Raw genomic sequence first — 23911 nt, 5'->3', positions numbered from 1 at the left:
TGTCCTGCTTTTTGTTTTCATGAGACATTTTCCAAGTCGTTGTGTGTTCCTTATTCACTTCTCCACGTTCAACATGGGGCGAAACGTTTTGGCTTTTTTCATCTTATCACTGGTGATTTTTGTCAACTGTGATCCACAATGTGGATATGAGGAAAGTGAAATATTATTTTCTAAAAATTTATTATTTTAATAATACAGAAAAATCTTTTAATATCTAGGCGTGCCCAAAAACGGACCCAAATATGTTGACAGTTCATCTCGTTCCTCACACTCACGACGATGTTGGATGGGTACGGACTGTCGATGAATATTATGGCGGACGTACGAAATTTTGAACTATATTTCACTTAAATTTTAAAAAAAAAAGTTTACATTGGCTTAACCTTGTTGAAAAAATATGACATACGATTCTTGCCATAAATTAAAATAATTTATTAGATTTATTCAGAATTTTCTAACATTAATAATTAAACACCTCAAGCAGAATTCCCATACTTATAGGTTTTTAAAATACCTGGGATCAAAATTTTCTTAATTTTTCCTGCATTATTTTTTCATTTCTTATTTAATCGAGATTTAGCCAACGTGGTTTAAATCCTCTTAGAGTGCAAATTTAAATTTAAATTTTAAACTTTGCGGTTTATTTTTTATTTTTAGTCAACTTGTCAAGATTTAATACTGGCGTTAGGACTATCTTTGAATCGGTCATCCAACAATTGACGGCAGATCAAGACAGAAAGTAAAATTCAATTAATAAATTTTTAACGAATATAACCAATTATTTTACCTCCAAGGTTTATTTGGGTTGAAACTGCCTACTTTTGGAGATGGTGGTCCTCCGAAGGCAAAGATTCGTTGAAAGCAATTGTGAAAACTTTGGTGGCGAGAGGGCAACTAGAGTTTACTGGAGGTGCGTGGAGCATGAACGATGAGGCCGTAAACCACTATCAGAGCACCATTGATCAATTCACTTGGGGATTCAGGTTTTTCTTTATTAAAATATATAAATAGAAATTAATTTTTAAATTTATTTAAGACGTCTTTCGGACGTTTTTGGCGACTGCGGACGTCCACACATTGGCTGGCAAATCGACCCTTTTGGCCATTCACGTGAAACGGCATCACTAATGGCGCAGCTTGGCTTCGACGGTCTGTTTTTTGGTCGACTTGATGAAGAAGACAAAAAGCATAGGGAGAAGACAAAAACTATGGAAATGATTTGGCGTGGCAGCAAAAACCTAGGTAAAAATAATTTGGAAGCAAAAAAAGTCAACCGAAAACGTTAAATTAAATGCAGGAAAAGAAGCTGATCTTTTTACTGGGGTCTTATTTAATTTGTACAATGCACCGAGAGGATTTTGCTTTGATGTTTGGTGCTCCGAGTTTGTCGACGAAAATCCAAAGACGGGAAATTTCAGGAAAAAGGTGTTTATTTTTAAATGTTGAAAATTTCTTATAAAATTTGGTTTTTGTCAAAGGTATCAGAGTTTATTCAACGTGCTAGAGAGCAAGCAGACAATTACAGAACTAACAATATCATGTGGACCATGGGTGCCGATTTCACTTATATAGTGGCAAGCAGGTGGTACACAAATCTAGACGCCTTGATGAAGTAAAATTGAAGAAATGTTTAATTCAATAAGTTTAAAAAAACATATAATTTCCAGGCATGTAAATAAAATAGCAGCAGAAACTGGCATCGCTGTGGTTTACTCAACTCCCTCGTGTTATCTGCAAGCACTGCAAAAGGCTAATAAAACCTGGCCGGTCAAAGAAGACGACTTTTTCCCATACGCCAGCGAACCACACTCGTACTGGACGGGGTATTTTACGTCCAGACCAAATTTAAAAAGATTCGAACGCGTGGGAAACAACTTATTGCAGGTTTTTAGAGATATATAGCTTTTTAAGAATTAGACCCCTGGTTTTTAAATTCATTCCAAAATTCATTCTTAAAAATTAATGCGTTTTTAAGAATTGATTTTTTTAGACCTTTAGGCGACATTCCAGGTCATTTTTAATCAAAGTTTGGGCCTACAAAGAATGATTTTTTCTGGTCAGATTAGTAATAATCATTTGTCAAAAAAACTTTTATCGTTAGGTTTGCAAGCAATTGCACGTTTCCACTGGCACTAACGAGACGGACAATTTGAACTCACTTCGCGAGGCAATGGGAGTTTTGCAGCATCACGACGCAATTACTGGCACGGAAAAACAATATGTAGCCGACGACTACGCAAAAATTTTGAGCACAGCCACTAGCAAATGCGACGAATCAACATCTGATTTCCTCTCGTAGTTTCTTAATTCTGCTTTTTAAATTTAAAAATAAAAATTATTTAAATTTCAGAGTCTTGTCCAAAAAGGATGAAAAAGAGACAAATTTGAAATTTGAAAGATGTCCTTTACTGAACATCAGCCAGTGCTCTGTGTCTGAAAACGAAGACGCTTTCGTCGTGACAGTTTACAACCCTCTAGCAAGGAGCGTGAGCAAATTTGTACGTTTGCCAGTAAAGGCCACTGGATATAAAATTGTAGATTTATCGAACGGTATGAGGAAATTCATTTTATTATTATTTTTTCTTTTCAATAATAACAATTTTTGAAATTCAAACAGGTCAAGAACTGAAAGTCCAATATGTTCCTTTACCACCGGAGGTGAATCAAATTCCGGTCAGAAAGAGCAGCGCTAATCAAGAGCTTGTTTTTGAAGCCACCGACCTGCCACGGCTTGGTTTCAAAAGTTTCCATGTCAAGGCAAGTAAAATTAGTAGGCAGAGGCGGCAAGCGTGGGTTGGAAATGACGGGGATAAAGAAAACGAAATCTCGAACGAGGTAAACGTTTCTTGTTTAAAAATTATCAAATTTTCCTTGAACTGGTTCTTTTTCAGTTTGTGAAAGTGGAATTTAACGAGGACACCAATCTAATGAGTGCCATATCAGTGGACAATACAAAATTGGAACTGACGCAGCAGCTCATGTACTACGTTTCAGGAAAGGGGAATCATAATTTGCCTGTCCCACTACGAGCGTCAGGGGCCTACATTTTCCGACCAGAGACAAATGACCCTGAGGAAATTCCCAATGAAAAAGCTACAATTAAATCTTTTAAAGGTTTAGTTAATTATTTATTTGAACCTGATGGAGAAACAATTATATATTAAAAGGTCCACTCGTAAGTGAGATTCATCAGACATTTTCACCGTGGGCGAGCCAAGTTGTGAGACTTTACAAAGGACAAAAACATGTTGAAATTGAATGGCTTGTTGGACCTATACCTACTGAGTAAATAATTTCATATACAATCGACCATGAAAATCATTTTATACAATAGGGATCATGTTGGAAAAGAAGTAATCTCCAAGTTTTCCACAAAGTTGCAAACCTTGGGAGAATTTGTAACCGACTCGAACAGCCGTGAATATTTAAGCCGAAAAAGGGACCATAGAGATACTTGGGATGCCAACATCCAAGAGCCGGTGGCTGGAAATTATTATCCGATCACGTCTGCTCTTTCGATCAGCGACAACGAAACCACAGTTGTAATTTTAACTGACCGAGCGCAAGGTGGAGGCAGTATTACTGACGGAAGTCTAGAGTTAATGGTAACAATTGCTTTTTTTAATTTAACTTTTATTATTTATTTAAAAATAATTTAGGTTCACCGACGGTTAGTTGAGGATGATGGCTATGGCGTGTCTGAAGTTCTGAACGAACTTCAGGAAGGCCAAGGGATGGTAGCCAGAGGTAGACACATTCTTTTAGTGGCTCCGAAAAAATCAAAAGTCACCGTCAGACAACGTGATTTGGTGCAACGAGAAATGGTTTTGGAACCAACCCTGTTTTTCACAACGACGAGTCTCTCTGCCGAGGATTGGAGACAGAAACACGTCACTCAGGTTGGTTTTGTTATGCAACCTGCAAAACTCTCAAGAGGAGCTGGTGGCGTTCAAATTAAGTTTCAAAATGATTTATTTTATAAATTTTAGTTTTCTGGCTTGAAAATGGACCTTCCATTGAATGTGAATTTGCTTACTTTGGAACCGTGGAAGGATGACCAGATTTTGATGCGACTAGAGCACACAATGGAAAAGTACGACGACATGACTTGGTCTATGCCAGCAGTTGTTCCTCTCCAGGCAATTATTAATAAATTTTTCATAAACATTGTCATGAATTTTTTCTGTCGTTTATGGTAAATCAGAGCTTGTTTGAAAAACAAATCACAGACGTGACTGAAATGACGCTTGGGGCTAATCAGGAGCTGGCGGATAGCCAAAGATTTGAATGGGCTGATGAAAGAAATCCTTCCCGCTCAAGGAAACCAAACGATAGATTTTTAGGAAAAAATTGGGGAAAAGATGATCAACAGGCAGGAAAAAACGAAGACGATTTTTCAAAAGAATTCAAATTTGTCCTGCATCCTATGCAGATAAGAACTTTTGTAGTAAAATTTGAGTAATTTTTTTAATTAAATGAAATTAAAAATTGGTATAACAAAAAGGTATTTTTTTTATTTGATCTCAATTACTTAATAATTACTTAAAAAATATGAAGTGTTTCAAATCACCATGTTTTCAACAATTTAGTTTAGTACCATTGATTATATCATTCGGAAAAAAAAATAAATAAAAAGGGTGACGGGTGACGTGCCATAAAATTCATGATTGTGAGCTGTCTTAACTAGTTTGATAAGAACGCCGGCGAGTCTCCACTGACTGCCCGCATTTTACTTTCCCAGCACCTCTACAGAAAATTATACCTCGCTCTTATTATTTTATTCATTTTTTTATTTTACTCCTCACACAAGCGATGACTTCCATATTAACATTAATTTTAACTGTATCAATTTATGTTATTGAATCAATATGTGATCCTCATTGTGGATACGAGGCGAGTACGAAACTTAGGATCGTTGAAATGATTTAAATCATTAATTAAATAATTAATTGTAATATTCAAACAAAACTGACAGGCGTGCCCAAAGTTAGACCCTCAAATGCTTACTGTTCATTTCGTACCGCACACACACGACGATGTTGGATGGGTGAAAACAGTTGATCAGTATTTCGAAGGCAGTAATTTATTCATTATCTTTAAAAAATTTCAATTTTATTAATGATTTTACTTTTTGCTACATTTATAGCAAATCGCAGTTTTGAACCTTACAACACAGGCGTCAAGAGCATTATTGAGTCAGTCGTGGAGCAGCTTTTACTGGACACCAACAGAAAGTAAAAATAATTGTAATTTTTTATTGCACCAAATCAATTTTTTAAATCTCACACTCAGATTTATTTGGGTGGAAACTGCATATTTGTGGAAATGGTGGACCAGTCACAAAAATGAGACATTGAAATATATATTTAAGAAATTAGTGGCTAGTGGGCAAATTGAGTTAACAGGGGGAGCGTGGAGTATGAATGATGAAGCCGTGACCCATTACCAGAGCACCATTGACCAGTTCACATGGGGACTCCGGTAAATATAATATTATCAAAATTTGTATTACATATTATTGTTAAATTTGAAACATAGACGCCTGTCTGATATTTTTGGCGACTGTGGTCGGCCGCATGTAGGCTGGCAAATCGATCCTTTCGGCCACTCAAGAGAAACAGCCTCCATAATGGCTCAAATGGGCTTTGACGGACTCTTTTTTGGTCGACTCGACGAGGATGACAAGCAGAATAGGATGAGAATGAAAAGGATGGAAATGATTTGGCGAGGGAGTGAAAATCTTGGTGTGGTATTTTCTAAAACTTAAAAATTAATTTTTAACCGTAAAACTTTGTCTTCGTTTTCTTAAAATTTTTAAGGCACTGATGCAGATCTCTTTACAAGTGTATTGTACAATCAATACAGCCCTCCGAGAGGTTTTTGTTTTGATATTTGGTGTGGCGATTACATTAATGAGGACCCCCGAAAGGGCAATGTTAGGCAAAAAGTAGCACAAAATAAATGTTAAAGATTATAACTTATTAATTAATTCTCTGTAGGTGTTTGATTTTATCATAGCCGTGGGAGATCAGAAGAAAAAGTATGCGACAAACAATATTCTTTGGACCATGGGAAACGACTTCAATTACATGGTCGCTGAAAAGTGGTACAAAAACATGGATGTTCTGATCAGGTAAATAATGCCAGATGTAAATAATTTAAAAGCAATTAAATTTTAAAGACACGTCAACAATATTTCGCTGGAAACTGGAGTCAAGATCGTCTATTCCACTCCCTCTTGCTACCTCAAAGCCCTTCACGATGAGAACCGAAGTTGGCTCAGATGACTTTTTACCCTACGCTGACGCATCCCACTCGTACTGGACAGGCTTCTACACGTCCAGACCAAATTTGAAAAGATTTGAACGTGTGGGAAATAATCTTTTGCAGGTCTTCAAAATTACTAAATTTCAGATAATTTTATTGTACATTTTGAAAATTAATGTTTTATAATATTTTGAAAAGGTTTGCAAGCAATTGCACGTGTTGACTGGCACTAGCGAAAGTGAAAATTTGAACTCATTGAGAGAGGCGATGGGCGTTTTGCAACATCACGACGCCATCACAGGAACAGAAAAGCAATTTGTGGCCGAGGATTACGCCAAAATACTTGACCGGGCAATGAGTAATTGTGACGAATCAATTTCTACCTTCTTGAAGTATTAAAATAAATAATGCAGCACAAAAATTTTAGATTAAAATATTAAAATTTTTTCAGTAAACTGTTGAGAGAAAATAGTGCCGATCCTAGGGAGGAGCTGAAATTTGAAAGATGTCCACTTTTGAATATGAGCCAATGTGCAGTTTCTGAAAACAGCAATTCTTTTTTGGTGACCGTTTATAACCCCCTGGCCAGAGTGATTAGCAAATTCATTAGACTTCCAGTTAAATCAAATCAATTTAACGTCATTGATCTGTCGACAGGTATATTAAAAAATTGAAACTTCATAATTGTTCATAATATTAAATTATTATTTAGGTCAGCAGCTTGAAGTTCAGATGGTACCGGTGCCATGGGAAGTGAAAAATATTCCGATAAGAAAAAGTGGTGCGACTCACGAACTCATTTTTGAAGCCACCGACCTGCCACCTCTGGGTTTCAAAACATTTCACATTACTTCAAGAAACAAAATAATTTCCGTAAATAAAGAAGAAGGTGAAAAAAATCAATTTGAAATTTCAAATGAGGTCAGTGAACTCATTTCAAGTAAAGTAATTTTACTAAATTTTATTTTCCCAGCATGTGAAGATTCTAATTGATGACGAATCTAAGTTGATAAAATCTGTAATTGTGGATGGCTTTGAAATTTCCTTAACTCAAGAGCTTCTGTACTACCGGTCAGCTATCGATGAGCAGGTTAATGACGAATTTCTGAGATCCTCTGGCGCGTACATTTTTAGGCCGAATGAAAACGATCCAGAAGATATTGACCCCTCATCACCCGCAAAAATCGAAACCTTCAAAGGTTAATTGTCGTTTCTCTTTCATCACAGAAACAAAAAGAAAATAAATTCACAGGATCTCTTGTGCAAGAAATTCACCAGAAATTTTCCTCCTGGGCAAGCCAAGTTATAAGAATTTACAAGGGACAAAAGCATGTTGAGTTTGAATGGCTTGTTGGTCCGATTCCGACTGAAAAGTTTAAATAATTATTACCACAAGGAAAACTTCAGGTATTTATTTTATAAATTTCTAGAAACGAAACAGGGAAAGAAGTGATTTCGCGTTTCTCAACGAATTTGAAAACAAAGGGCGAGTTTATGACCGATTCAAATAGTCGAGAGTTCCTGACCCGCAAAAGGAACTCAAGGGAATCCTGGTTGGCGAATATTAAAGAACCTGTTGCTGGGAATTACTACCCTGTTACGAGCGCTATTTCAATTGGGGATGAAAACGTGACAATTGCGGTATTGACCGACAGGGCTCAAGGTGGAAGCAGTATTGAGGATGGAAGCCTTGAATTTATGGTTTGTGGTGTAAATTTGTTTTGTTAGGTTTAAATTGTTTAAATTTTGTAGAAATCTCAATAGTATATTAAAGTGAGATTTGTATAATGTATTCTACTACAAATAATATTAATTTGCATTTAAAAAATACAACTTAGAAAGACAAAATTATGTACACATGAGAAAATTGCATAATCATCTCAACACAGAATTATGTGACAAAAATTAATAAAAACTTAAGGGAACCATCTAAAATTATTTAAAAATTGTTCCTCATATATTGTTGGTTAATATGTATTGTTGTAATAACAATTCCAAAAAATTCTCACTATTTCTACTTTAATTTTTTATTTTTTTTATTTTAGATGATCTTAAGTTTTAAAAATTGAATACAATTTAAATTTTTTTGCTAGGAAATTACGAATTACGAAAATTAAAAAGATAGCGTTGCCACTTACCTTTGAGCTGATCCTGATCATCTGTTTCAATCCGCCGCTTCCAGGTTCACAGGCGGCTGGTCCAAGATGATGGTTTCGGCGTCGAAGAAGTCCTGGACGAACTTCAAATGGGGGTTGGAATGGTAGCTCGAGGCCGCCACATTCTTCTAATCGAGCCAAACGACAACAAAAAGTCGCATTCCAACTCGCTGAACTTGAATACAACAAAAATCCGCGAAACTGTGCAGAAGGAGGTTGTTTTGGAGCCGACTCTGTTCTTCGCCCCTGCGCCTGCGGAGTGGGGGCAAAATATGCGTTACTTGGCGGCGGAGGTATGTTTTCGTTGCGTTCCCCGATTCTCCAGTCAGTGGAAAAATAGTGTGTTGTAAACAAAACTGCTTGAATGGTGGCAAAACGCAATGATCTTCACCATAATCACCATACATCCCAATTGAAGCAAAAGTAAGTGACAATTTTCTGCATTGTAGTTTTCCGGGTTGAAAAGTTCCCTGCCAAAAAGTATAAATTTACTCACTCTTGAGCCTTGGAAAGATGCGAAAGTTTTATTGCGACTTGAGAATATCATGGATAAAAACGAAGACGAAATAATATCGCAGCCTGTGCAAGTATCTTTAGAGGTATAAAAATATTTGCATCAAATATCTTTTATCACTTTTAATTTTACTAGAATATTTTGAAGCAAAAAGCCAAAGAAATTACAGAAATGACTTTGGGTGCTAATCAAAAGTTAGCAGAGAGCAGTCGATTCTCTTGGAGATCCGAAGTTCCTTTCAAAAGCAGTTCGTCTCTACCGAAAAATCTTGTGGACAAATCAAATAATTTCACAGTTATTCTGCATCCGATGCAAATCAGAACATTTATAATTGGCTTTTAAATAAAATTTTCACAATATAAAATTGGGTTTAAAAATTACTCTTTATTATTTTTTGTTAACAGCGTCAATCATTTTTTTTTAATACATAGTGGGTGTGTATAATTAATTATTGATTTGATTGTAAACAGCAGACAAAGCACTCGGTCGTCAGATCTAAATTATCATATATAGCAGCACAATCGTCTCCATAAATCTCTAAAAAACGCGATAACAATTCACATTTTGTCTCTGGAAAATTTCTACAGTGGCAAAATACATTTTCATTTATAATAGTTTTAAAGGCAAGAATATCATTTATACAAATTATCGCATATATAGCAGCACTCTTGTAAATATATGCGCCCTATTATTTTTATTTTTCAAGAAGGAATGTGATTTTCAAAAATATTTTGGTTTGACACTCGTCAAAAGGCCTTTTTCCATTTTTGAGCACAATTTCACATGTTTTATCATTCGAAAAATACACATCAGACGCGCGTGTGTGTTGAAAACTCTAAAACTGGCTGAGCCTCAAAACTTATTAATGCGTGGAATGATCTTTTTATTTCGCTCTGCTCCTCTTTAAGAGTAGTAGGTAAGCACTGACGTTTGGTTGCCGCGCACTATGAGGAAGGGTGGCATGTCTTTGGTCATCATTTCCAACCAGGACATGTACAGCGGCGCGGAAACGGTTCCCTTTCTTGGCATCGGCAAAGTCCTACAATATAATTATTGAAATTTTAATTAATTTTCTTGTTGCAATGAAAAAAATTATAAATCTTCCAAAAATTTTTATTAAACCTTGTGTTTGTTTTCCATTTGGGGAAAAAAAGAAATTTTAGAATGTGATTTTTTTTTTACAAAATTGCATGATTAGTACATAGAAATTTAAATTTTTGAAATTATAAAATTAAAGGATGCGTAGCGGCAATAAATAAATAAATAATTTGCTTACATGACAACAAAGGTAGCCTCGCGCGAGTGCTTCTGCAGCAACTCTCTCAACCTCAGGTGCCGGTTTGTCTTCTCCATGTGAGCCTTCAGCTCTGAATCGCGAATGCAAATTTCATCTGAAACTTCCGACTTTAGAAAAAAATTCCAAATTTAATTTTATTGCAACTACCGTCTGGAGCATTAGTGTCTCCTTCTGTCACCCTGAAGGGTTTGATGAGAGCTTCGAAATCTCTCTTGGTCGATTCCAGCGCCTTCTTTGCAATATCGGGAATCACAACAATGTCGCAAAATTCAATACGGAATTTGGACAGAAGAGCTGCCATCCTAAAAATTAAAGTTTTCATGTGTAATGAACGAAATTATATTTCAAAACCTACTTTCTCTGGTCCTGTTCAAATTCGTGCTTCTTGTTGGCGAGAGCGAAAATGCGCAATTTGCAGCCGGCAAAGATTTTCCTTTGGCTCAGGATGTAGGGAAGCAAGATGGTTAGACCTTTTGAGATTTGAGTTTTTATTCTGATAATTTGAGAAAAAATTATTTGTAACCTCCGTCGTCGTAGAGCCACCAAACATCGATAGTTCCCTTTCGCTGCTTCTTCGTAAATCGAGTCAGGCTGTTGAGCACCTCTTTAGTCAGAGGCTGACCACCTGGACCAGTGTAGGTGTAACTGGTCGACTTCTTCTTTTTGTCCTTCTTCTTCAATGGTTCCTTGGCAGAGTCTTGCTGGCTGCTGTCGCTGCTGGAACCGTCTAAAAAGCAAAAATTTTATTAGAATAAATTTATTCTCAAATATTTATTTTAATTATTTCAATTAAGACACCTGCATGCAACAGATAATAGCTGGACATCAACAACTGAAAATAATATGCGTGCAAATAAATTAAAACTTCTGAACTGCAAAAAATAGCGTGGAAATTAAAAAAAATAATAAGTTCCTCCGTTTTGCCTCCAATTTTATTGCAAAAATCAAAATTTTTAAATTTTTTGGGCAGTAGAATTTTTTTCCCCATTTTAAGCAAGAATTTAACATATAGAACAAAACATCATTGAATGGCGAGCATGCGACGAAACACCATGTAGAGAAATTACTAATGTTTGAAACTTACGAAGACCCAGGTTCTTGAGTTTGCCGCACCAGCATGCATTATGTGAGAAAAAAAAATTATAAGTTAGTGAGAAAAACCACAGAAACGCCGGTGAGTTAGGAAATAAAAATTTGAACCATTCAAAATGAAAACCCATACATAAATAATGTGACCAACAGCAAAAGAGACTGAAAAAGTGGGCTCCCGAGGGCGACTCACCGCAGTCAAAATAACGGCACTGATTAACCCTTTGTTTGATCCACATGATCCCTGGAGACACTGGAAATATTCACCATTCACCCCCAAAAGAGATAATGAAAATTCTGTTTGGAAATTGGAAATTTATCCCGAAAACATGTTGATTTTTTTACTTCCTTGTTGGAGGAACATGAGACAAAAAAATCTCAAAACCATCAAAAGTACCTGATTGAAGCTTCTTCAGTTCTTTCTGGTCATCTTCCACCACCACGTTCGAGTAATCCAGTCCTTCTCTTAACCTCAAAATGCCCACGGCCAAGTGGCGATCCAATGCATTACTATAAAAAATTAATAATATTGCAAATAGTTACAAGTTTGTTAGGTAATAAAACGTAATAAAATTATTCATTGTGCTTTATTTATGACGAAATTAGGGAATCTTTGAAAAAAAGCATGATGCGTGAAAGTAAAATTATTAATATGAAAAACTTTGGAGAAGAGACGACTTACTGAATTACGTTGAAGTAGCCCCTGAGCTCCTCTCTGTGGCAAGAGGTCCAGTCACCCTTGTAGCCCATGAGCAGCAAGTTGGGTCTCAATTTACCGAGACCTGCAAGTTGTATCAGTGATTGTGAAGCTCCCTCGAACGATGGGTCCTCGACCATGGCAAAGAATCCTCTGGTCTTGTGCTTTTCCAGCCAGGAGAGGGCTTTGGCTCTCAAATGTTCATGGACGCGTTGATTGTGATTGCCCTGATTTTTAATAGTAGTTGTATATTCAAAATATCAATGTGTATTTATGTCACACCAAGAGAATGTTGCCGCAGATCATGAGAGAGACGTTTTTGGTGATCAAATTGGCGAAATCGACCAGTGGGGGTCGCGCTCCAGGCATTCCGGTGAGCACCAAAAGTTGTGGACGGTAGTTTTTGACGTGCTCCTCCACACTGACAAGATCCTGCATGCTCTTAAGTGCAGAACTGTACGCCTGGGCCTGAGCCGAAGAGCCCCAGTTGGCGTCTGATTTAAAAATTATTATCTACAATTGCAAACAATGAACAAGATTTTTTTACCTGGTTTTCGGTAGGAGACGTAGAGGTACAAAAATACAACGGTGGCAAAAGTGATCAGGGCAGTGACCCAGGACATGAGGAACATCACAATGATGCACAAAATTGTGCCAACCAAACTAGCCCACTCATTGTAGTACTAAAAAATTTATATTTTTTATGTCATGAAAACGCTTTAAGATTTTAATCAAACCTTAAACGACGGTCTCCATCCAGGCGTTTTGGAAATAGTGGCGTGGAACACAGAAAAGTTGATTAGGGCGTAAGCTGCCAGGAAGAAGTTGGACAGAAGCGGCGCAATTGCATTCAGCTGAGCTGAAATTGGAATTAATTGAAATTGAAATATTTATTTTTATGACAAAATCGGCGTACCAATCAAAATGCAGGCGAAAGAGATGATGAAGACAAGCACGTAACCGCGGACGGGGTCGTTGTTTGCTCCGTAGCCTTCGCCAAAGTATCCGATGAGCGGGTAGAGTTTGTCTTTGGCCAGGGCCTGCAGGACGCGGGGAGCACCAACCAAGCTGGCGATGGCCGAGGAAAGGGTGGCTGCGAAGCAACCGCCGTAAATCAGGGGTCCCCACAGAGAAACCAGCTCCATGGCCTTTTAAAATAAAATTTTTATTATTAAAATAAAAAAAAATGTACGTATAAATTTATGAATGAAATCAAAGTAAATAGAATTTAATTCATTGTGTTTAGTTGATTTTCGTGAAATTAAAAGAAAAACACTATTTCATATAAGATTTTTTATAAACATGCAAGAGAACATCAATAAGTCACATTATTAAGTAAATTAAAATTTGTAATAATATGGTTAACATAAGTGGTTATTTTAAAAGTTTCTATAATAATTTGCTTTACTTGCAGGTAAACAATCTTTGAAAAACTTCTTAATTTATGATGAGATCAAATTTCCGAACATGAATTTTATATATTATTAAATTTATGTACCTGACTGTCAGTTGCAATTCCAAATTCGCACTCGCGGCCGGTGCAATTAGCGACATATTTCAACGCATCACTGGCACTCTCGTTCAGTCCCAACATATATTCGGTCACGTTGCCTGAGGCGTCACGCAAAACGCAGCTGCCTACCATAATAGCGTAACCGAAGTACGAAACAAAAGTGACGACGATGGCTAACAGTGTGCCGAGAGGAATGGCACTACCTGGATCCTAATTGAAAGTAAATATGAACACATTTCAACTCTAATCAAAACGATTAAACTTACTTTGAGATCGCCAGACAAATTGGCGCCGGCAACAATGCCCGTCACGGCAGGGAAGAAAACGGCGAAAACTGAGAAGAAGTCGTGGTCCACACCTTCCTGCGTGCGATAGTCTGGGCCCCAGTTATTCGTGAACGTTTCCACTAGAATTTAGAAAAATTACACATTTTGAATTGAAAAAAGCTTAAAATTTATTTGTCTTACTGCTGTAGCCGACGAAACCCTTTGCCTGCTCCTGGGCGTCTAAGGGACCCCAGAATGACCCAATGATGAAGTCGATTTGAGAGAAAATTAGCACAACCAATAGACCCATTTGGAACTAGAATTAAAAATTAATCAAATTTAAGAAAATTTTTGGCATTAAATTATGGATGAAACAGGGATGAAATTTAAAAATCTTATATCAATATCAATCTATTAAAACTTTTCCTATAATTCTTTTAATGTGTTAAAGAAAATTAAATTTCAAGCACACCTAGAACCTGGTCAATAAAGTGGAGAATGCTTGAGTATAAACACAATTTTCCTCAAAGAAATGTTTATGCCTCAGTAAAGATAAATAAATATTTTTAAGTGCATAAAATTATGAAACAAATTTGACTAACTCTGGTGACCCAGTCCATGCCGACAATGGCGAGCACCAAAATGCCAATGAGGGTGATGATGCCGACGACTCGGATGTCGTTGGTGGCGCCGTCAATGAGGACGGTGCCATAAGAAGCAAGCAGATCCTGCAGCGACTCGCAGAAGCCCACGATGTACATGGACACGGCGATCGAGTTAGCCAGGGTGAACATGAGGCCGATGGCGCCGCCAAAACCAGGTCCGAGCGACCGCGAAATCATGTAGTAAATTCCACCGGCACTGATTTGGCCGTTGGTGCTGACGGCCGACATGGAGATGGCCGTCACCACGGTCACCACGTTGGCCAGGGTGATGATCAGGAGGCCCTCCACTGCAAAGTTAGACTGTTTAGACATGATTTACAGCAAAAGTTTGCGGCTCACAAATTCCTGCCTGGCCGACGACCCACGAGAGACGCAGGAAGAGCATCACACCCCAGATATTGAGCAGACATCGCATCTGGTGCAAATTTTACGTGTGAGACTAATTGACTCGTCAGGAGCGAAATAATACGTACAAACACGCCTTCCAGCCAGCCGAACTTGATCACTTTTCCTTTCTTTTGGACTTCGGCCACGTCTTGCTTGCTTTTCTGTAAAAAAATTGTAGTTGAAGATTATTAAAAAATTGTTGAATTTTTCTATTGAAATTAATGTAACAAATTAAAGGTGATTTCAAAGAAAGGTTTTAATTCAAAAATTTCAGTAAAACTCCTGAGTTGGTAAAATTTAATAACAAGAGTTATTGAGCTGCCTTGTGGTGCACATGATGAACACAAACATAATATATTTTATTGCAAATAATTTTAAATTTGCTCTACATCTTTTTAATTTTCTTTCTTCTTGAACTCTAATACTTGAATTTAAGAGGGCATTATGATGCAAATTTGAAGGTGATAAGTAATTAGAATTTTTTTAGTGAAAATTGAATTGAACGGAAAGTGCCACGTAAAAGTTTTATTTTGCAAATCTTATTAGATCAACCGTAGAAAGGTGGAAATGTAGCAAAATTCTTTTGAACTTTAGACAATAAAATTAAGGGAACAGAGCGGTGCATTGTCAGCATGTGTTTATTTGAAATGGAAAAATGTAGCTTATTATTAACTTATTTAAAATTTAAGTTAGTACAACTTATCTTATGACATCCATTGTAAAATTCTGCAAAATATTGTGGGTAATGAATTTAAATTAACAATTTACTACTCAATCTTGACGCGTATTGGTTTTTTTTACTTTTTTATTTAGTTATTTAACAAAAATCGCTTTAGCATTTTGTACATTTGTTTAATTAAAATGAATGAATAAATGAATCACTAGTTAAAATAAATAATTTGCTTAATTAAATTAATTTGCTGATAAAAGCTGTGCTGTTTTTGAGCGATATGTGTCTTTGATTGGCGACATCCTCAGTCAGCGCAGCTCTCTCGCGCGTACGTAATTGCAATTGTGCGCGGCATAGGCAGGATGTGAGGAGCGAGAGACACTCTATAGGGCCTGTGTTTAAATTTTTCACGCAGCATCCAATCACATCCAAGTTTGCTCACTTTTGGTAAACATGCACCAATTTGGCTAATTATACAACAGACGACGATGACGTTTTTTATTGCACCCCATAAATCATGCCCAGGCTTTGGGCGAGCGTGAACATTTTATTGGTAATTAGTTCGCGCCTCCGGAGAGTGAAATTTATTTATTTAATTAATTGCCGCGCGTGTTTACACAAGATGAATGAACGAGCCGACGGTGCGTGTGCATCCGTCTTACGCAACCAGATAAATTATTTGGCTCGCAGATTAATCGGCCGAAAACGATTTGTTCTTGCTTTGACGTCACGCATTCAGACATTTTGCTTGTTGCATCGATTGGAAGAGTTACGGTTGCGTTTCAATGGAGGTAAATCGATCCGAATGCATAATTTGATGGAGCATTATGTCACGTACGCGGTTGTTATGCAACCGTCGGAACAGGGCCGTTCACACCGGTTGCCTAACGTTTTTGTTGTGTGGGTAGACGGGGCAGAGATGCTTTTAGAAACATCTATCATTTATTAGCATACAAATTGGTCTTGAGGAAATTATTAAATCGATAATATCACTTGATTAAGTTTCATTATTTTTAAATGATTTTAGTGCCTAATTCTTAGACTTGCGAATTTTATTACAATCGCTGCTCAAAATAATCAAACGAGCACAATTCAGTAAATTTGAAGCCCATAAAACTTAAACAAAATTGAATAAAAGAAAATAATTAACCTGTATAATAATCTACAAATTAATATTTTTATAGAAAACCACCAAATGACACTGAATTCTACAAAATGTGTGAATTTTGTAGGATAACGTGTATAATAGATCTCGTAGCTCACTTAAAAAAAAAAAACTCGATCAAATGAAAAAAAAAGATTATTAAAATCATCAAAATTATTTTCAAAAAAACAATGCTTAAAAATATCAAAAAGAAATTCAAATTCAAATTGGTATTGTGGAACGGAGTAAGGAAACTCGGCTACAAATTCCTCTTGGAAATTATTTCTGAATTCAATTAGAACAGCAGAACTCCATTGATCAAAAATAAATAAACAAAATTACAGGTTTCCCAAGCACTACATACAAGCTGGTATTTAACAATGTCAAAGTACATTTTCCCCAGTAGGAAAAAAGCAGAAACAATTTGAAAAGCAATTGCGCGTTGAAAGCTTTTGTTAAAAAATTTAGACGATTAAATCTAATAAAATAAAGTAGCATTCAGATAAGTCCTTCACTAATTAGAAACGCGAAAATTTTTTAATATTAAATCTAAAACAAGTTTCGAACTTGGCCAGAACAGCATTATATCCTTGTCGAAGGTCCGAGAAACAATTGCGATTTATTTGCCAACCTGGACAGAAACCAATTTATTTTAATGCACCGCCCTCGCCTTACTGGTCAAGATCAGTGTGTCATCGGGGCCTTCCTCTCGTGGGCGCGCACAATCAAATAATTAAATTCGCATTTCATAAACAATAACGATCGCGAGGGTGGCATTGCATTCGAATTTCGGACAATGGCACAGCAATAAAAACGTTTCGCGCCTCACAGTCACGTGACCGAAACGAGAATGCAGCAGCCGCAACTAGACTGGATTACATAATTGGCCCTATGCAGAATGAAACGCCGTGAATATTCGGCCTACAAATCTCAATCTAATTCGCATAGAGGAAAGAAAATTAGGGTGCTCGGCCGGCGCTGCAACCATCATTTTAATACGCGACATCTGCCGCTCGAATAAAACGCATGCCGTCATTGTTGGAGAGCGAAATGTGTTCCCAGATATCATTATTCCATTAATTTTCGGCCCCCTCGTGCAGCGCTGCTTTATTTTCTATATTATCAAGACGCATTGTTGACGCCAGAAAAGGTCCAGCCTCAGCTGGTTGATCCGGCAAGAGAGTCAAATTAGTAAATAATTGCGGTGGGAACCTTGAAATTCCAGCGGACTTTTTTGTGCCGCCCCGCTACGATTTGCAGGAAGGGTCGTCCTAGCCGTGCTTTATTTTGGTCATTTCGAATTAGCAAAGTCACTCGCCTAGATTAAACCGGCAAAAATGAAGATTGGCTTACGTCAAGTGGGGAAAAAACAACAACAAAAATGAACCCAAAAGACTTTTGTGTTATAAAACAAGCGGACCTAATTTCCATACATAAACTGGTGAAAGAAGTTGATTTAATTTTTTTGTTGAACTTCTTAAAATTCTTTCAATACATCTTTGCAATTTGTGTCATTCTGATTCAATCTGCTTGAAACTAAAAATGTTAATTAAAAAACTTAACTTGAGCTTTTCCTAGGATTATTTTCATAATTTCATGATAAAGTTGTGAAAATTAAGGACATTTATTTTTATTTTTAATATTCGACCATACTTAAAGTAGTATAAAATTTTATTTCTTTGACGGAACTTTTGAAGAACAGTATGTAACTAAGTGCAAAAATAAATGAAATGATAATAATATAAAAACATTACCGCCTTTTTCTGTTATACTTAAAAAAAAACTTTACCTGGGGTTTCAATTTACACGATTATTTTTCGAGCTTAAATGAAACAAATTACAACAATACAACTTGATTTAGCAGACACTCTGTCAATATAGCTCTTTAACAAGAATTATATCTTCATTTCAAGTCAACTGTTTATTGTTTACTCTACGAACTATACTCAAGACCAGACCGGTGCTGCAACGGTTTGTTTAATTTGTTGCCGGTGGCAAGTTTAACTTTAACAACGCACTAGCCTCTTTTCCGATCAAAACTAACCTTTTATGCAAATTAGCATCAGTTATAAAATGCGCAATAATGCACACATTTCTCCATAAAATTCAACCTAATCAGCCTTGACCGGCAAAGTGGCGGCCATTCAAAACTTTTTTTTTTTTGATTCGGTTGACTTGTGAAGTACAAATAAATAAACATTGCAGCGAATTCGCCAACAAAGAAAAAGGCCGATCAATTGACCCATTTTCGTGACATCTCTTTTTACGTCCTTCTCCCTCGGTCACTTGCAATGGGGGGGCCAACAAATTTGATATTAAATCGTGCCGACCGCTTGTATGTATATTGCATGTGGCTGGTTAAAATTGAATCTGATACAATGCAGCTGCGCCCCGCGACCGAGTTGTTTGTGCGCGATCGGCCGCGTTATCAAAACTGACGCTGTTCGCCGCCCCTGCTTGCACCCACTGAGCCCACTGTTTGGACAGAGGCATGTCATGCACTTCGGCTAATATCGACGACCGAGATGTGACTCCCAACAGCCAAATATAATGGAATTGTTGTGTCGGCACGAAAACGTGCTAATAGAATATATACATAAAAAGTGGACAGGGATAATTTGATAACAAAACGCTCCAATTATAACTGAACGGTAGATTCATAATACAAAAATATGCGTTTAAGGATCTGAGTTGCACATTATTTTATCAAATTAATCGAAATGAAATATTTTAAATTCCTAGCCTGGGCAAAATCTTGGCAAGTGATCAGAGAATTTCATTTAAATTCTAATAAAGGCTTACGTTATTTCTTTGTTATGGAGAGTCATATATTATTAAAATTTTTTAATTAATGTTATATTTTCCTGCAAATTATCATTATTAATTATTTATTATTATTGCAATTCGAGATTAAATTGTAAATAAATTTGAAAATAAAAAACCTATAATCTTATCTTAATTAAGTTTTGTTCATTTTCTTTTAATATAAAAAAATGATGAAGATAAAAAAATATAATTAAAGGTTTAGAACAAATATGCATTTTTCATGAATAATATTAGTACACATCTTGAATAATGTGAAGTGTTTTCATCTGCAAATCAATTGAGTATAGCATGAATGATTGATTCAAAAGCTTGCTTGAAAATTACACTGCATGACTGCACCCTTTAAAGACCCTTGATAATGATAAATTTTTTTTATAACATTCCCTGAAACTTGGTGATAAAATTCTAACGTATTATGCAAAAAATAAGCACAGGATATTTTACGTAATAATTACTCTTAACTATTTCTACAAATAAACTTCCAACTTTATAACTTCTTATTCAGTAGAGTAAATGAAATACAAATCATTAAGATCGAATGCTTTCCCGTCTCTTATTGTAATTAACATTACAGTTATTGAATTTCGATTTAATATATCCTGCTTTTTAGTATGTTCCTACTGACAAAGAATCGTCCTTAAATGCAGGGTTTATCTATGCGGGCAACTGTCCTCGTTTAAACTCTTGGAGTTTCCCAGAACTGACGCGCGCGTGCATTACAGTTTGAGAAACGCATATAGCCGGCCACATCTGCCGAATGTGCTGATTATACGAGCCGATATTGATCTCCACTCCACGCACTAGGAGATAACGCCTCTAATTAATTTATCCGGTCAACCCTCACAGCTAATTCGAAAAGTTATAGACCGCCCTTGCTTCTGACCAATTATATATTTCAGTTAAATTTACAAATTTCAAATAATGACATAAAGTTAAACAATTTTGAAAACTAAATAAAAGAATAAAAAAATTATTGAAAATTTCATTTTTTAAAAAAAAAGAGATAATTATTCAAATATTGATCAGAGAAAAAGAGACCAGCTGTTGATGAGCTAATTTTCGTTACAAATTTCAGTTAGCAAACTCGTTATTATATTTTCCTAATCAATTATCTCTGCACAAATCGCTGTTGTGCCGTTGCCAATAACAACCTGATTTACGTAAAAAGAGTTTATAGGGACACAAATTAGCCGATTATGAAGTAATTTGGAGTGATCTAATTGAAAACTGATTGGAAAATAATTTGCAATAAATCAAATTGATAATCAGTAAACGGTCATTGAGAGTGCTGCGTGTGATCGCACAAGATTAAAATGACATTTGGGCACGTTGCCGCGATTTTAATCTGCCACACGCAAAAATTCTAGTTGTTACAATGCCAGAACACGCACGCTTTTCGCTCGATCGGCGAAGGTTAAGATGAATTTTGCAATTAGCCTATATTTCCCTGGTCGAAAAGTGACGTCAGACACGTGCAGAAACATCAACAAAAGAGAATAAGCATGCATTTTTGAATGAAGAGAGGTGTGCAAAATATATTCCAAAGAGTGATGTCATATTTTCATCGGGCGTTTCGCAAGCGCCATGCTCGTGATCAATTTTAATTTCTTTCCGTAGCCGCGACGTTTCTCGCTTGAGTGTTTACCTTGGTGTGTTGCGGTCGGCAAATTGATGCAGGTTTGCCACTTGACAAGGCTCCTATGTTCCATTCTAATGCAAAAATAGTCGCAGATATAAAATGTATAATGCGGTCTCCCTATGGAGAGAAGACAAACACCATGAGTAATACTTCACTTTGCTGTCCCCCACTGACACGCCTACCAATTAATTTTAGAGCGCACACAGATCAGTGCAATAATAGCAATTATACTAATCCTTGTTTAAAGTGCGCAGAGATTTTCCTGCCGGGAAAGTAATTATCATATTTACGTAATCGTGTAGAAATACCATTTTATTTCAATGAGCGCCAAGAAAAAATAGACTTATTTGAATGAAGTCGATAGTGAAATTGACAGAATTTTATATTTTATTGTGTCTTTAATTGTAGTTTACAATTTGGTAAACATGGTTCTGAATTTTAATATTGTAGAAGATATGAGAGGAAGTTTTTTGCAAATTTTAAAGCCATAACCACGGAATATTATTTAATATGGATGAATTGATTTCAACTCAAAGCCAGTACATTGAAAATGTATTCCAAAACCTTACTTAATCAAATCAATTAAATTCAATATTTTGAATATTTTCATTGAATCAAATCAAACAATTTGCAGTTAAAATGAGGAGCTAAGAATTTCTGTGATATATTCTTCTTTTTTTATTGAAAAAATTAATACTTTTTAATATATTTTTTTTAATTTAAATGCTTTTCTATTTTTATGCAAAATGAGAAAGTTTTTTTGCTTCGCCATATTTTTCATATTGAGCTGCATAAAAATTAACTTCTTCACATGGAAATATTATAATGAATTAATTTAGCATGAAAGACAAAGAGCTGTTCTGCCTCTTACAGAGAAATCTCTCAAAAGGCCAAAGTGTTCATTCCTACCAGTTTAAGCTGGAGAGGCAGAAACATGTAATCGGATCTCACCAAAACTGGATTCAAATGGATAATAATCCAAAACCCGGCCGAGAGAAAATAAAAATTTTATGTTTTCAAAAAGCGGCGTCCGTCGAAATTAAAGAGAGTGCGTTGCGGCGCCAAACAAATAAACAGGAGTCATCTCTGTTATTTTTCTATAGGGCGCGGGTCAAAGGTCGACCGACGGGCGCACTCGATTGTCTATTGCCCATCGCCTTATCTAGTTACTCGCTCTTATTATTATGCACGGCCAAGGATACATTTGAGACAGCGGCGGCCGTCGCTTCAATTCTTCCGCTTGATCGGAAATTACAAATTAAAGGATGCACTCTGCGGTGGAGGCGGTTCGTTTGTTTGTTGAGAGCAATTGAAGCTGCTCAGATGTTACAAGAGTTGAATTTTGGAAGGAAAGTGAGAGGAGCTTGAAGACATTTCGGCCATGAGGCTTCTATTAATAGGCACCGGCTAATCCAAATATATGTGCAGTGTCGATGACACCGACAAAAAATGCATCTTGTGCACTCTTCTTACTTTTGGCTTTTTAACAAACGCCCATGAATTATAATAATATAATTATTTTCAATTTAGTTAAATTTTTTTTAAATTTAAATTTGGAGTAATATATGTGGAAAACTTTATTTATAATGTTAAAAAGGGCGCATAGGCGACTTGGAAAAACGAGATAGATACTTTTGGCTTATCTCTCTTTTTATGGTTTGTTTGGTTTCCTCTCGAAAGCATCGTAATTATTGCATGCTTCTAAACACATGTCACCTCTTCCCGCAGGCTTGTGTGACACAACAAGAGATTTTTTCCGACTATTTGTTTCACCACAAGTACAAACTCTATTATATCAAAATTGTATCATTAATCAGACTTTTGTTTTATTGTATTTGTAGCATTTTTTTATTTATTTATGATGAAAATTTGAATAATTTTTATATTATCAAATATTGAGGAAAATTAATGGAACACTAAACGCAACTTAATAGTTTTAGATAAATTACACTTAACTTATTTTTATTATTTCGGCTGTAACGACTTAAAAAGATCGTTGTTTGTTTTCAGATTACAATTTTTAACATTCGAGTAAAGAGTGGAGTTGCATTTTGAAGACGCAGATCTCCTGTCTTCTCTACTGTGTAAATAAGCTTTTTGCGAGTAAACAGCCTTTGTAACCTTTTTGGGATAAAAATTATTCACGCAAACATATAAAAAGCTCCACAGCCTTGAAAACTTGTGTCATGAACGTTTCACTCTAAAATTGGAGAGTGCAGTCGATTGAAGATCCTAATTAAAACAACGTTTTTGATATATTATGAAAAATATTATCTTTAAATTTTTAAACGTTAATTGTGTTTAAAAAGAGAGAGAAAACAAAGGGAAAAATTCCAACCTTTTCCCTGAATTGTCCCTCGTGGAGTTCGTCGAGGGTGGGTCGGTAGTCGCCGAACGACATGATATCCTTGTAGTTCTCGTCCCTGGGGAGGGCCTCCCTGGTGAGTTGGCCCATGCTCTTGGCATAGCGCGTGTCGTACACGTACGTGTACTGGCCGATCGAGGCGGTCGGGCTGTCATCGTCGGCGCCGCCGTCGTCGCCGCCAACGTCACCCATTTCAACGTCGGCTTCCACCCTGTCGACGATGAAGCGGGAGCTCTGCTCCTCTTGCTGCTGCTCCTCCATCCTGCAGACCGAACCAACTTCATCGCGCCATCCACTTTTATACGAGCACGCAGGTGGCAGCACCGCGGCTTCAAACGCACGTGCGCCTGTAAACAAACCGGTTCGACCCACCGGTTATCGAAAGTTCGCCGGAAATTTTCTAAAAACTCATACTT

The 23911-nt window shown here is 36.5% G+C and overlaps 3 protein-coding genes across 3 annotated transcripts; 2 read left to right on the top strand and 1 right to left on the bottom strand.

Annotated features, from left to right (window-relative positions):
* The first annotated feature begins 1 nt into the window (after position 1).
* On the top strand, positions 2 to 4496 carry LOC132203184 (lysosomal alpha-mannosidase-like). The gene is made up of 17 exons (XM_059630766.1): positions 2 to 152; positions 220 to 321; positions 658 to 739; positions 795 to 983; positions 1037 to 1242; positions 1298 to 1425; positions 1479 to 1612; positions 1668 to 1884; positions 2102 to 2295; positions 2351 to 2550; positions 2618 to 2835; positions 2892 to 3114; positions 3168 to 3285; positions 3335 to 3605; positions 3660 to 3899; positions 3990 to 4139; positions 4205 to 4496. The coding sequence occupies exons 1-17, from the start codon at positions 20 to 22 to the stop codon at positions 4460 to 4462; spliced, it is 3063 nt and encodes a 1020-aa protein (XP_059486749.1). The 5' UTR covers positions 2 to 19; the 3' UTR covers positions 4463 to 4496.
* Positions 4497 to 5043: 547 nt separating this feature from the next.
* LOC132203314 (lysosomal alpha-mannosidase-like) lies at positions 5044 to 9279 on the top strand. Its single transcript, XM_059630984.1, is given in 17 exon segments — positions 5044 to 5047; positions 5147 to 5234; positions 5293 to 5481; positions 5539 to 5744; positions 5820 to 5947; positions 6000 to 6133; positions 6182 to 6277; positions 6279 to 6390; positions 6466 to 6659; positions 6719 to 6924; positions 6980 to 7188; positions 7241 to 7466; positions 7520 to 7640; positions 7698 to 7968; positions 8450 to 8716; positions 8873 to 9022; positions 9073 to 9279. Coding segments are annotated over 17 exon segments (2808 nt in total).
* Positions 9280 to 9301: 22 nt separating this feature from the next.
* On the bottom strand, positions 9302 to 23768 carry LOC132203099 (bumetanide-sensitive sodium-(potassium)-chloride cotransporter-like). Its single transcript, XM_059630574.1, has 19 exons — positions 23469 to 23768; positions 14938 to 15012; positions 14804 to 14879; positions 14402 to 14751; positions 14001 to 14115; positions 13800 to 13939; positions 13519 to 13743; positions 12937 to 13168; positions 12758 to 12879; positions 12568 to 12703; positions 12303 to 12514; positions 12006 to 12247; positions 11721 to 11833; positions 11517 to 11576; positions 10758 to 10961; positions 10590 to 10704; positions 10382 to 10536; positions 10214 to 10328; positions 9302 to 9976 (listed from the first exon to the last, which is right to left on the bottom strand). Exons 1-19 carry the CDS (start codon positions 23754 to 23756, stop codon positions 9841 to 9843), a joined length of 3111 nt encoding a protein of 1036 aa, XP_059486557.1. The 5' UTR covers positions 23757 to 23768; the 3' UTR covers positions 9302 to 9840.
* Between the last annotated feature and the right edge of the window lie 143 nt (positions 23769 to 23911).

This window comes from Neocloeon triangulifer, unplaced genomic scaffold (assembly GCF_031216515.1).
Source record: "Neocloeon triangulifer isolate White Clay Creek 2 clone unplaced genomic scaffold, ASM3121651v1 ptg000017l, whole genome shotgun sequence".
Taxonomy (NCBI): domain Eukaryota; kingdom Metazoa; phylum Arthropoda; class Insecta; order Ephemeroptera; family Baetidae; genus Neocloeon; species Neocloeon triangulifer.
The sequence above is the reverse complement of the archived record's forward strand: the minus strand, read 5'-3'. Positions and strand labels throughout refer to the sequence as shown.

Bases quoted from the DNA above. Each gene is read 5' to 3' on its own strand.
- LOC132203184 (XM_059630766.1), top strand. From the start codon at position 20: ATGAGACATTTTCCAAGTCGTTGTGTGTTCCTTATTCACTTCTCCACG. The intron at 2,296-2,350 runs GTAGTTTCTTAA...TTTAAATTTCAG, and splicing joins TCAACATCTGATTTCCTCTC to AGTCTTGTCCAAAAAGGATG. The intron at 2,551-2,617 runs GTATGAGGAAAT...AAATTCAAACAG, and splicing joins AATTGTAGATTTATCGAACG to GTCAAGAACTGAAAGTCCAA.
- LOC132203099 (XM_059630574.1), bottom strand. From the start codon at position 23,756: ATGGAGGAGCAGCAGCAAGAGGAGCAGAGCTCCCGCTTCATCGTCGAC. The intron at 12,880-12,936 runs GTACGCCGATTT...TTCCAATTTCAG, and splicing joins TTTCGCCTGCATTTTGATTG to CTCAGCTGAATGCAATTGCG. The intron at 12,515-12,567 runs GTAAAAAAATCT...TTTTTAAATCAG, and splicing joins CGTCTCCTACCGAAAACCAG to ACGCCAACTGGGGCTCTTCG.